This window comes from Temnothorax americanus, unplaced genomic scaffold, assembly GCF_048541705.1.
Source record: "Temnothorax americanus isolate GAGA-0224 unplaced genomic scaffold, ASM4854170v1 Scaffold50, whole genome shotgun sequence".
In the NCBI taxonomy this organism is placed as follows: Eukaryota; Metazoa; Arthropoda; class Insecta; order Hymenoptera; family Formicidae; genus Temnothorax; species Temnothorax americanus.
Genome location: NW_027509658.1, coordinates 417,409 through 431,621, shown reverse-complemented (window position 1 = coordinate 431,621; position 14,213 = coordinate 417,409). Strand labels below are relative to the sequence as shown.

At 43.1% G+C, this 14,213-nt stretch overlaps 2 protein-coding genes across 4 annotated transcripts in view; one reads left to right on the top strand and one right to left on the bottom strand.

The window, feature by feature from the left end:
• Axud1 (AXIN1 up-regulated 1) overlaps positions 1 to 12,832 on the top strand; it is a 49,019-nt gene extending 36,187 nt beyond the window's left edge. For both annotated transcript variants that reach the window (XM_077418901.1, XM_077418903.1), the window contains exons 2-5: positions 954 to 3,065; positions 4,060 to 4,310; positions 5,504 to 5,926; positions 7,061 to 12,832. In XM_077418901.1, coding sequence (XP_077275027.1) covers positions 965 to 3,065; positions 4,060 to 4,310; positions 5,504 to 5,926; positions 7,061 to 8,230 — 3,945 coding nt within the window. In that variant the 5' untranslated portion in view covers positions 954 to 964 and the 3' untranslated portion in view covers positions 8,231 to 12,832. The remainder of the gene's footprint in view (positions 1 to 953; positions 3,066 to 4,059; positions 4,311 to 5,503; positions 5,927 to 7,060) is intronic.
• Positions 1 to 14,213, bottom strand: part of LOC143904325 (uncharacterized) — a 198,347-nt gene that overhangs the window by 14,623 nt on the left and 169,511 nt on the right. The window lies entirely within an intron of this gene.

The following is a 14,213-nucleotide window of genomic DNA, read 5'->3' as shown; positions in this document are numbered from 1 at the left end:
GCTTTGAATCAATAATCTCCGGCCAAGATTATATTATGTAGGCCCCTGATCGCGGTGTATCTTGTATTCGAGGACGATAAGGAAAATGTATCGAAAGGGTTTCGGGTAGGGATTGCGCTAGGCTCCAGAGGAAATTGATTTTCCTTCCCGCATCGATGTTTTTTCCCTATTTCCCTCCCTCCCTTCCTCGCGCCCTCTCTCTCGCTCATTCGCTCGCTCGCTCGCTCTTATTCTCTTCTGGGTTTAGCAACGGTGCGCGCGATATCAGTGCGCGGATTATTGATTTCCCCGTTCTCTCCCCGGTTTGCTTATGTATTTTTCGTGAAAAAGGTAGAGCGCAATGATCGTTGATTATAATACCGGTAAAATCATCTACCCGCCGGAGGAGAGAGGGTGGGCCAAAAGTCGTTTTCCCGCGATGAATGTAAAACGACCCAATTAATCTGTATTCTATGTTGGTCATTTCGATATCTTTATATTTTACTCTGTGCGATCGTGTAATTCCACCCTGATCTGTATATAAACTCTGTCTCGGTGTTTTTATTTTGTTTTTGCGGAATTCGAATATTTATATTTCGTTTAATAGTTTGATTTGATACATATTTTCGAATAATATCTGTGTATATCTTTCCTAGCAGCACTATAAACATATATTTATTTGTATAGAAATATAAACAAATATACAATATAATATAATATAATATAATGTATATAATTATTTTTATACATTACACATAAAAATTAATCATTTTTTTATTTCATCGTAAGACTTACATGACTTTAACATTTCGTTTTAATAACCTTTGTTACTTGCGAGATATACTATATTGGCCACTGTACTCATCGATAATTTTACCGTCGTTCTTAATGCCACAGAAAACCCCTAATCGATTATTCCTTCGTTAAGAACGTACAACTGTCTTTTAATTTTCAATTAAACTTGGTTCTTGCAGAAAAACCCGAGATGGAATCACCTTCGGCCCGTCAGGACTGTTTCGTTGAGGCCCAAGAGGATTCCACCTCAGTGGAGGCCGTGGCGGAAGGCGCACCGTCGCCAGGCGGGACAACAACAACGATAACGATAGCAATAACGGATGCCGACGACGATGACGATTACGCGGCGCGTCCACCCGTCATGCAGGACTCGCGCGAGGACTTGGTGATGGTGTGCGAGACATCGGACGAGAGACCAGAGAACGAAGTATCCGAAGCGAGGCAATCCAGTGATAAGCCGGAAGAGGATCAAGCAGGAGAGGAAAAAGAAGAAAAAGAAGCGAATATGGGTCTAACGATAGGAAAGAAAGTCGACGAGGATGAGAGAAATGAAAAGGACGAGATCGACGCAAAATCGACGGAAAATACTCTTCGGGAACTTGACGGCTCGCCGAGAACGTCCGAGCCGCAAGATCGCGACGTCGGAGAATGTTCGGAGGTGTGGGAGAATGGGATCGAGAGGTCCAAGTCGCCGGATGTTTCCAGAAAGAGACCGGCCGCGAGTGAATTTCTGCCGATCGGCGCCGAGATCAAGAGGATCGGTATCGAGATCTCGGAAGAGCAGGCGACCCAGCTTAGGAATGATGTCAGGAGGCTGTTGCCGGTGTTGGTGAGCCTGCGGGAGAGGACTCTGGGCGAGGTGTCCCTGACCTCGGAGTCCTCCTGTCTTTTCGGGGACGAGCTTGACGGTAGGGTAACACCGAGGTGTAACGACGTCTCGGCGGGATCGTCCGTGACGAACGATTCCCAGATTCAGGACGTCGATCAGAATCACGGAAAGGAAGCGAACGAGGAGGAGGGGAGAGAAGTGATCGGCAGGATCGGCGCAGGTCCTTCAGAGTGCACGAGCAGCGTCCTCGACAGCGTCGAGGACACGTTAAACTGTGCGAGCAGAAAGATGGATTACGACAGCGAGAGGGAAATTACGACGCGCGGCATCGACGCGACTTCTTCGATATTCTCGAGAAGCGACAGCCCGGACGGGACAATGGAGTCGCGTCAAGACGACGTTAAAGACACGAATGTAGCCACGAACGTAGCTGGAAGCGAGTTTTGCATTTCGACCAAAATGTGCGAAACGACGACTGGTTTTGCGACGACACCGTCAAGTCCTATCTGTCGAAATCTATCCGTTGTCCTGAATCGCGTCGAGGATTTAAAGAAGAAGAATGTTTTGATAAACACGAGCGAGAACATATGGGACTACGTCGTCGATGAGAGTTCGCCTTTCTCCGGTGAAAGAAAAGATTCCGTCGAGGAGAAGCGCGACTCGTTCGCAGAGATCACGGAGGTTCAGGAGAAGGGCCTAAAGAAGCAACGGTGGCAGAGCGGCTCGTCTCCGATGACCAGATCAAAGAAGTACGAACTGACGGAGGATGGACTTTGTACTCCGGACAATGGACTGATCTTGAAGAAGTGTAAGGTGATGCTGGAGCGAATCGGCGACGGGGTCACGGGGCCTGTATCGCGATCGGAGAACGCCGAGGAGAGCGGAACCACGAGGGAGCTCGAGAAGGATGACGGGTCCGCGCCCGTCGCGGTGATCGGCAAGCTCGAGGAGGACGAGGAGGTGGTCTTGGCGAGCTCGGCTGAGGACAGCCGCGTATCCAACGAGCTCGATTCGTCGGAGACAATGCCGAGCTCGCCGGAGGAGACGCCGGAGGTATCCGTGGACGTTGCCGAGGGCGTCGACACCGAGACGGAAACGGAGACCGCCTCCGACAGTTCGGAGGTGTCGCCCATCGCGAGCATCCGCCACGAGTTGCGCGACGTCGACGTGGCGCCCGATCAGCTACCCTGCTCCGAGGGGGTCGCTCTGTGCTGCGTGGAGGCGATGGCGCCAATCATGACGAGATTGGAGGCCGACCGGCCAGAAGCGTACACCGAGGACTCCGCCGAGAGCCTGGCCTTGGCGACCGGCGCCAGAGACGAAGTCAGATCCGATGGGAGCGACTCCGGACTGGGGAACGAGATCCCCGGTGACTCGGGACCGGCACCTGCGCCGGAAAGCGACTCGGAGACTTCCTTCCTCGATAGACTCCCGGACGACATCCTCTCTGACAAGGAGAAAGGTAAGAAGCACTTTATCTTTCAAAATACTTGTAAGAATCTGACGTCTTCTTTCTCTATGTAGTGACTTCGATGAAAGTGTAGAATTGTCATGAAGTTCTGGATGCGAGTCATTTTGATGCGCCTATTGAAACTTGGAGTTTATCGATCCTGCTATCAGTGTTACGAAACGCTGTACATATCTATTCTACTTTATATTCAATTTCTGGACTAATGTGTTATTTAACATTTTAATTATTTGATGTTTAAATTGTTATCTGTACGAGGATTGTCTTATCACTTCACCTTGTACAAAAAAAGCTCTTGGTAAATGCTGCTTTAATGCGATCTTTTAATAAAGAGATTGGTATTAAGTGTAAAATTCTAAAGATAATCATCCTAAATTAGACACAATCGGCTTAAAGATTTCTTTTATTCTTATAAAACGCGAAATATTTAGACTCCGCGAGGATTCCCCTTACCAATCCAGTCTCGCGTTTGCTGGTCGAAGCTGTCCAACGAGCGAGCGAGCAGAGCGCAACTCGATAAGCCTCGCATCGATTGTCAACGCGCGATACACCGGGTGTCTCAGAACAAGCGGAAAGCGTTGTTTTACCCGATAAAAATCAGAGTGAACTTTTCACGGCGAAAATGTCAACCAGTCGACTTCTATCTCAACGCCTAAGCCTCGAATTAATATCTCGTCGCGGTAAAACCTGCTTCGAAGGACGAATAAGGAATTTTGTTGTTTATCGACGAAAAGAAATTTCCCCGTCGCCACGAGGGACTCTTCCCCTTTGATGAAAAAAAAAAAAAAAAAAAAAAAATAACCGTTACTCTCCCCCGAATCTCTCGCTAACAGATATCGATTTCAATACTTCGCAAAAAAAATTTCACAAGTTTTCTTTCTCGATAAGTCGTCGTAATGTGCCGGAATCTTAAGATCGTCGTCGCGGTTCCTGTATAACTCGTCTCACGTGTCTTTTCGTTAGAGATTTGTTATCTCGTGTCTTTCAGGCGTAAATCAGTTGGACGGCTACGCGGCGTCCTCGGAGACGTCCGGGACGCCGGGCCAGCTGCCCCTGACGAGCTTCCGGGCGCTTCCGGCCAAGAGCAACCTGAAGCGCAGATTGACCGACTGCATGGAGAACGACGAGTCGCGGGGCAACGTCGACGAGCCCCTGAAGAAGAAGCGCAACATCCACTTCGACGCGGTGACGGTTTATTACTTCTCCAGGGCGCAGGGCTTCACCTGCGTACCTTCCCAGGCAAGTCCGAAAATTAGTCCCTAATTCTTCCCGTCTGGCCCTTTCAGCTCGCGGACAACGTTTGTGCTATAATTTCGCGATATGTCTTTTCTTTATGTCTATATTCTGACTGCCTCGCTACACTTGCAAAAAATGGTTCGTTGAATGCCGCACATTTAAATTTCGTATATTTTTATTCCAATTCAATTCCATTGTTCCGGTAGAGTATGAATATGGAAAATATGTATTCATTTGTCTGTTTATTCGCTATCGTTCACTTTACAATCAATACGCTTCGTGCATTGCTCGTTATAAAACTTCTAATTGTCTTCTCACATATTAATTATTTAATTATTGTTTATTTACTTTTTCACAATTTTCTCTTCTCCTTTATATTATTATATATAATCGCGCATAAATCATCGAGGCAAGAGATATATTTTTATTTTACTATGCCGATATCAAGATTTTATTTATACGGACCGGGAGAGAATGACTAACAAGCGTCCAAAGTTGTTTATGACGGAAAATCTTGCCGTCATTTGTAAAACCACCTCGCGAGTATGTGAGCGCGATCGATTTTATATGTATATAAAGATACGATCAATCCTTCTTTCTTTCAATCGCGTTCACGCATCAAGACAACTCCTCTTTCAATTCCTCCCTCTCTATACCTCGCGTCATTTATAATACCATTCGATAATACCACGATAATATTCGCTATCAAATTTGTATAAGACACCGTCGATTCCCTTTTCCTTTTGTGTGTTATTACTTTACAATAAAATTATATGGCATCGTGATCGTGATATAACGTTACTTATTAGTTCCACGTAAGATTTTAGCTAGTAGGGAAAGAAATGAACACACAAATTTTGTTTACCGATCTGATGATAATAGCGTAATATCATTCACATATTTTATTGCTGAGCCTTTTTTATTTATTTGTATCACTATTATATTTTATTATTATCATTATGTCTATTATTATTTCGATTTGTAAATTCATACAAGTTTGAAGTAATAAAAATAGGATGACAAAGAGTCGCTTTTTTATCATCGATATATGTTATTATCAATATACGCTTGTTGTTCTCTTACTGTTTGTATTTTCGAAAGCTCAACTCCGATCGTTGAATAAATAAATATACTCATGGTGTTTGTGCGCGGATTTATGCAAAAGAGACGCGAGAGATCGATCCTCCCGGTTATAGGGCGGCAGCACTCTGGGCATGAACGCGACGCACACGCACGCGGAGAGGTTCTCGTTGTCGGAGCACGCAGCCGAGCAGAGGCGGATTCACCGCGCGCGACTCGCGCAGTTGCGTTCCGAGCGCAATTGCGCGACCAATTGCGTGACCGAGACGGCGTCGAGCTCGGAGGACCCGAGCGACGACACCGACGAGGAGCCGAGCGACAACGAGGAGCTCGACATCGACAGCTATTACTTCCTGCAGCCGGTGCCCACGTGGCAGCGCCGGGCACTTCTCCGGGCCGCCGGGGTGCGGAGGATAGACGGCGTCGAGAAGGACGAATGCCGCGATATCCGCGCCAGCAGGGAACACTGCGGATGCGGCTGCAAGGGATACTGCGATCCCGAGAGCTGTCCTTGTAGCAGGGCCAACGTAAAGTGTCAGGTGAGAAAGAGAAAGAGAGAGAAGGGTAGAATAGAGCAATTTAAATTTTGGAATACGCCTATCACATACAGTAGATTCATACAAGTTTGAAATATAATGAAGACGATAAAAGATAAAAAAAAATATATATATATATTATAGTATAAATATATTTATATATATATATATATATATATATATATATATAATATTATACATAAATCTCTCTCTATACTTGGAGAGCTTTATAAAGCGAGCATACAATTTGTGTATTTAATTTAATTTCACAATGTTATCGTAAAAAGCTCCACGCGACAAATCTACATTATTCTCTTATTCTAATTATTAATGTTATTGTACAGAGAGAGAGAGAGAGAGAGAGATTCGCAGAACACAAGTAGAATTAACATTTTACTGTTATAAATTAATTGAATGATTCAACGTGATAATTTAGAAGAAAAATGACATTTACGATTCGAGCTGGATCTTGGTAGTCTAATAATATTTCTGTGTGTATTTAGTACATAGTATAACATATTTTGCAACCTAGTAAACTGCGCACCAATTAATTTGTTGGACTTAAAACACAGTTTCCATTGGAATAGTAAAATATATGTAACATGTATCTCTTTCCTAATTATAAATATTATTAGGCTATCAAGATCCAGCTCAGATCGTAAATAATATTTTTTTTCTAAACTGATTGTATATCAAACGGTCTTGTTTCTCTTTATATTGCGATAATTTGGCTATCTGGTTTCTAACGAAACGTTTTAGAAAGGGAGAGCACATCCTTCAAATATGTAAAATTTAAGAAACTTTGATTGAATGCGAAATGAAAAATTGAAATCTTCTGACCTCCTTTTTAAAAATTCACGAAAATTCGTGTAAATTTAATATTCTCCAGTTTGAGCTCAATGTATTAATTGGAGATTAATCTGTCAAAATTTTCTAAGACCGCCGTTGCATTGAATCCTTCCGACGATTAATCTTCCTGTTTGTGTTAACACGTTCTACTCACAATCAGTTCAGATCAGTTTAACTGGATAAGCTGAAGGATTAACGGGTAAAGCTTGGGATCGATCTTTCTTTACCTGCAAAAAAAGACCGATTCAGAGAAGTGTTAAACGATTTTTCATTGTATTCGGTTTCCAGGTGGATCGACCGGGTTTCCCTTGCGGCTGCACGCGGGACGGTTGCGCGAATAGCACAGGCAGGATCGAATTTAACCCTGTGCGGGTGCGAACGCATTTCATTCATACGCTGATGCGATTAGAGTTGGAGAAGAAGCAGCGCGAGGAGGACGTCGGCGGCGATCATGAGCAGCTAGTGGACAATCAGGGACAAGGTAGGGGTGTTCGTTCCCTGAGAGACATCGGTTCCTTGGGAATGGACGCTACCGTGGGCGGCGACGCGTGCGCGATCCCGGGTACGGGACCCGGGGGAGGTGGCGGATTCACGACCTTGCACTACGAGACGAGTCACGAGAGTGTCGGAGCTGGCGTGGCTGGTTGCCAACCGGAAGTGCCCGGCACGCGGGAGGACAGTCTGGACTTGTACGCCATCAGGGACGACTGTTACGCGAGCGAAGACGCGGTGGATAGCAGCCAATCGGTCGTCGTGCAACGGAAGCTGCACCCGGAATTCGGCCAGACCTTTCAAAGCTTTTCGCCCGGCGTGCAGAGCGGCGGTACCGTTAACGGCGGCGGTGGTGGTGGCAATGGCGGTGGCGGCATGAGCTTCCAGCAATCCTCGTATCAGGACTACGGATACGCGAGTCTACCATCCTCGTCGCGGTTCCAGCCGCCGCAATTCCAGTCGCCGCCCAATCCGGCCGCCTTCGCGCACTACGGGCCCTACGGCGGGCCCCAGGACACCGCGGGCACCGGTCTTCAGGGTGGCTGCGCCGGCCAGGTGCACCAAATGCAGCCGCAGCTGTCGCAGAGCCAGCAGCAGCAACAGCAGCAGCACTCGTCCTACGACGTGACGGTGTTCGCGCAGGATGACGCCACGAGTACCGCGCAGTACACGAATCTCACCAACTCGGTGCAGCCGATGAACGCGACGGTGGTACAGCAGATGCAGAACAAGCTCGAGCCTTTCTCGGAACTCCTTAGCGGCAGGTATTCGTACTACGGCGAGATGCACGAACCGCAGCAGCACCACGGTACTTACGGTACTCACGGCACGGCCGGCAAGGTCGCGGAGATGATGGAGCCCGGTCAGGTCACCAGCGAGCAACAGCCCGATGGCGCGTCCGAGGACTGCGACGAGAACTTCGGCGAGATCATCAAGAAGTCCATGGTCGAGACCGTGTCTGCCTAGGATGAAGAAAGCCTACCTCGCGGGGAACTGTAACCAGGACAAGTACTGAGGACGCTCAGTGCGCGCCGAAAGATCGCCGCTTATCTTTTCAAAATCGGAAGGGTGAAGCCCTTTCCTGCTCGCGGGATGAGCTCGAGAACAAGGAACTGGGCCCTCAGCGCTCGACAGTTCGTTTCCCTCGAGCTCTTTGCCCAGGATCGTTTGGACAACGGACTCCGTTGATCCGTTGAATATGGAGACACTCGACGCACTCCGTGAACGATCTTGATGGCTCGGTTTCTTCAAAGCCTGGAAGATCGAAATATTTCGGATCTCTTCCAATTTTGCGATAATCTCGGAAACGAGGACTTCGAGGACAATCTAGACAGAGGAGGCAACTCCGAAATTGTTCACTCTCCCATGCGATACTCGAACAGGGGTGAACGTAGCGCCCTCCGAGGGAGATGGAAGATCTCCCGGGGCCAGGGCATCGCGTTTTTGAGAGATCTCGCCCAGAGATCGTTAGGGAATTTTATGGCTACGACGTGTGCGTCCACCTGGGATGGAGAGTCGCGATGTCATCGTCGGCGCCATCCTTAATCCTGAGGATCAACGGATTGGTTAAGGGGATCCTAAAGCCGTCTGTAATACCGGCTTTTTTTCTTAGCACTAATCTTTTAATTGGCTTTATAGAAATGCAAAATTCTTGTCTAGAATTAAAGTACGCATCAAAATCTAGGTCATGGTGGTCGAATTTATATCGAAAACAAAAAAAGTTAATATTTTTGTAAATTTTTGGTAAACGTGACGACAATATTTGCTTTGTACAAAAATTCCACAATAAATATCTACAAAGTTAGACCGGCATGACCTAGGGACAACATGTAGGAACAATATTGTGTAAATAGAACTAAGATTCAACGCCTAGAAAAAAAGATTAGTTTAAATAAACTTTTATATGTGCAAAAGCACATTCAGGTTGACATTGCGCGTAGCGAGAGATAGCGCAGCACGCGAAACAAGGACAGATGCCTCTCGTTAGACAAGGACAGATATAGATATATGACATACTGCGGGGTCCACTTGACGCTACAAATTCTTTGGAGCATCCTTCTTCTCTTTCTTTCTTCATTGAAAGAAAAGAGAAGAGGAATGCTTCGAAGCATTTGTAGCGTCAAGTGGACCGCAGCCATAGAAAACAGGATTAGAAATGTTGACATTACCGACATCGAGGAAGTTCGGCCTTTGCTTTAGGATCCCCTTAAGGGGATGCTGGAGTGACGGCCGAACTTCCTCGGTGTCGATAATGTCAACATTTCTAATTTTGTTTTATCTATATCTGTCTTTGTTTAACGAAATGACATTTGTCCTTTGTTCGATTGCTGCGCTATCTCTTGCTACACGCAACACTACTCCACATGCATACATATATATGAGATTTTCAGACAAATTTTTCTCTTATACTAAAGCTTCTAGACTTATTTCTGAAAGCACAACATTGTTCTTTTTTGTAATCCTGAGTGCGCTGCATGCTTATTTTATACGTACAAAGTCGAAATTTTTATGTGCAGTAAATGCTGTCACGAGTCGACTGCAAAAATCGATAACAAAACTATAATTTTTCTTTTTTTTTTTGTTTTTGATGTAAAATCGACTGCAGCGCACTCCGTTTTTGTGCGCACTTTAATTCTGTAAAAAAGTTTTTTCAATTTCGTAAAGCCAATTCAAAGTTTAGTCCGTTCAAAAAAATGTCGGTAATTCTTGCCACTCCAGCATCCCCTAAGTCACTTCGTGATACGAAAATTTCGCTATCCGGTCGACGACGATGTACGTTCTACGAGACGAAGATCTGAACCTGGAAGATCTCGAGGTAGGACCTTCCGAGCTTTGGAATTCTCGTCGGAAATGTTCAAGAGCGATCCGTGAGCAATGGTGGGAAAAGATTTCAACGAGGTTGTGACCAAGAAATAACACATGGGATCAGCTTATAGATTGCAGTTTATAATATCTAACTTTAAGCGTAGAGACGACCGACCGGGAGCGGGTCGTATGCCCTTTTGGGCGAGTCTCGGGTCAGAGGCTGCGGATAATGTATCGATCTAGAGCGAATCTGCGCTCGCTCTAATTCGAGAGAATCGTTCTGGAATGCACATGTATACACAAATATACAAATACACACGAAAACACACACAAACAGTTGAATTTTGAAGATTTATATCATTTATATATATTTTATGCAATATATCAAATATATTGCGCACACAATGTACTGTAATATCGAAATTTATATACATATATATATATAAATATTAAATCTGTATTCAATATTTTTATATAAAAATTTATATAATATTTATATGATTTTCTCTCATATAAGTACTATATACATTTAATAAAAATATGTACAATTTGTTCAATATTTTATAACGAAATTTATCAAATAGAACTCTGATTAAATCGAAATTTACATGATTGATTTTGCGGAAAAAAGAAGAAAAATAAGATTCTGTAAAATGCGTTTTTCGGTGAGGACGAAATTCCAGAGTGAGGATTTTGGATCTCTCGAATCGTTAGAGCTGCCGAAGCGGTCTAGAGCGGAATTTTGGAAGCGAGGCAAACGAAGCCAACACAACGTTTCGTTAATTGTCGTCTTTAAACGGCGAGGATAACAAAACTAGAACAGCAAAATGATAAAAAGTGAGTTCGTGATGCACGCTATTAGCGCTATTGCATCACTTTATCTTTATTGTTCATTAGATGTAAAACAAGGATAGAATGGCGCAATAACGCTAATTGCGCGCTCCGCGAACGCATCCAAAAATGTAAACCGAGAAAAGCACACGTATACACATGACACATTCGTCGACGAGCGTGAAAATGTGAGCGTTTGTGATACTTGTGCATACGAAAAAAAAAGAAAGAAAAAAAGAGAAAAAACGGTTCAACGCCAAGTTCGTAGGTTAAGAGATAAATTATATAGGACTTTTTTTACGCCGGTCAAGTGTAGAAGCTGCGAATGTTTCCAGTAACGATCGACGAAGAAGCGCGGATTTCGATTTTCTTCTCTCGCGAATTCCAAGCGTGAAGATCTCGAACGTGTCGAGCGCCAGAGGGATATTTTTTCGAAAAAGAAAAAAAAAAGCACTTTTGCTCTCGCGCGGGCGATCTTTTATATTTATAATTATGCATGTATAAAAAAATGATATATATACAAAATTGCATGTAAAATGATATATTTTAAAATTATATAACTATATACTTTACGAAAAATATAATGTATTTATAGGAATGTATACAATATTGTTATTACTTTATTTTTATATAAATAATACTATTATTTTATCGTCACGATCAGGAATCGCGGAATGGTCAAGCAATTTTAATTTGTTTGTTCTGAACGGGAAGTTAATTTTATATATGCGTTATCAGCATATTATATTATGTGTTTTCCCAAATTATATTTCTATAATTATAAATAAATAAACAAATATATACATATATATATACACATATATACATATAGCGACTATCTTTAGAGCAATCATACTTTTATAATTTGGCGCTCGATACATTTGAAGTTCTCCATTTTAAATTGTTGAACACATTTGTAACTGATATTACGGTGCCTACGTAATTATATACGACTTTAGTCGCGCGATTATCTCTCCGCTCTGAAGGAAGGGGAGGAAAGACACTCCCTCTCGGAGGTGCGCGAGTGGTGAAATTCGACGGACACGAGAGATTCGATAAGGGGCGAAGAGGAAGCTCAAGAGAAAAAGGAAGAGGGAAATTCGCGCTTGAGGCGACAGGCTCGGCTCTCCGCGACGAAAAGGAACGGCCGAGAGGGAGATTTTCGTGAGGGGACACACCGCACCACCATTCAACTCCGACTAACCATTTTGCACTACCCGTTATCCTCCAAAAATAAAAAAAAAATTAAAAAGATACCGAAAACCAACCAATCGTAATTCCCCGTATATAGAAGACATTTTCAAGAGAAAACGGTCCTCTCTTTAGCGCATCCCGGGACGTTGATCGCTGTGTCCACGATTAATCGAAGCACTTATACATAAGCGAAGCGTTAACGATACGACGATAGTATTAAATTTATACACACGGATGCACGTGCGTAAATAAACATGCATACACACACACACACACATACCCAAAATACGTACGCGTATATACATATATACACTCGAGGCCGGACGTGTCAGTTCCCGGAGGTTTGCCAGGCACCCTTTTTCTTCTTTTTTTTCCCCTTTTTCTCTTTTCGCTCCTTGATCGCGCTGGCGTACCTCACTGTGTTCATCGTGATTCGGTGCTTAACAGAAACGAGCGAAAGGTAGAAATTGCTGATTGATAGAGAGAGAAGGAGGGAGAGAAAGGGGCAAAGGTGACGAAGCGTTTCGAAGAAACGCGATGGGAGGGGGAGGGATGGGGGGAGGGGTCATCCAAAAACGCGAGAGGGATATGACACGTCCGCGCGTGTGGCATTGAAGAAAAAAAAACAGAATAAACATATAAAAGATTATACACGTATGTAAGTAACTTTTAGAGTATTTGAGTAAAAAAGAGGCATACATAGTTGATAGTGTTTTATTAAATGTTGTGAAAAACGTCTCTCGTCTGTCTGTCTGTCGTCTAAATGTCTAATGTCTCTGTCTTTCGTCTTCATTTTCTTGCCGCCCGTTTAACGTTATAAAAGCGACTGAAGCTAACCATCCTCGCAAGATCATTTAAGGATTTAGAAATTTAAATACCAAGAAGTTGAAACGATTAATAAATCAACTGATAAAAAAACGGGTTCAGAACTGCAACAGGATGTCCATTCCGTACATTATATAATATAATAAACGATACCCACACCCTGTTGCGGATCTAAGCCTCCTTTTTCATCAGGTGAATTTACAAATTTAGGAAACATAAAAGAAATTGGCAATAAGAGAGTGAACGCGATAATTAATGCGTAATGTCAAAAGACATTTGACATTACGCACTAATTACCGCGCCGACTTTTTTATTGCCTAATTCTTTCATGTTCCTTATTATTATTGGGAGTCCTTAATTATTTTATTATTAGAAATTTAGTTTAACAGAATAAGATCTCTTTATCTTCATTATTCGCGATTATTCAAATCGGGAACTGAACCAGTCGCATTTAGCGCTAAGAGCGTGTGACCGCACCTCTCTGTGTGCTTCACCGCATTTTTTACTGATAGAACACCTGACATTCCAAAGAAAGATCATTCTTATCCGTCCTTGTTATCTGTCTCATTCTAACACGCGTTCATGATTTTCTTTTCTTCTTTTTTTCAGTATATCATATCATCAGGTCATCCTGACGTTGGTGACCACATTTTATATACATATATATATAGAGAGCCGTTTTTTTTTCCAAGTTTTTGCACTTAGAAAAGTAATAATTATAGTTGTTTTCTTTCGTCTTTTCTGGTAAACTTTCGTTAAAATTGAAATATATGTGGAACGTGGGACTCGAACCGCGGGAACACGCCGACTAATAATAACAGTCGATCGTTTTCACAATGAGCCACGCACCTTTCCCGATAATTCTTTTAACGTAACTTTATTTTCTTCTACTTTAATTATTTTTAAGGAACTTGAATTTCAAAGAAATATTATTTCGTTGTAACAACATTGGCATCTTTTTATATTATTCATTGATTTAGATTGTTATATCGTCATTTGAAAGAAGTGATTTGCATGATACTAGAAATCGTTCGTACAGAAAGAATAAAATATATGGACTAAATGAAATTCGAATACATAAACGGAATAACATTTGCAGAAGAAAAATTTAGAAAACCAAATCAGAGACTACTTAAACAATTAACAATAAAGATTTTTTGCTCGACCTAGCCACCTTTTATGAATTATAATCGTCGCGACGTTTCAACCATTAGTTTCAGTTTGTCTCAATCGGTTTAATTTTAATGCTAATAAGCATCCTTTTCAAATCACCGTAAAGAATTTATTGCGAAAA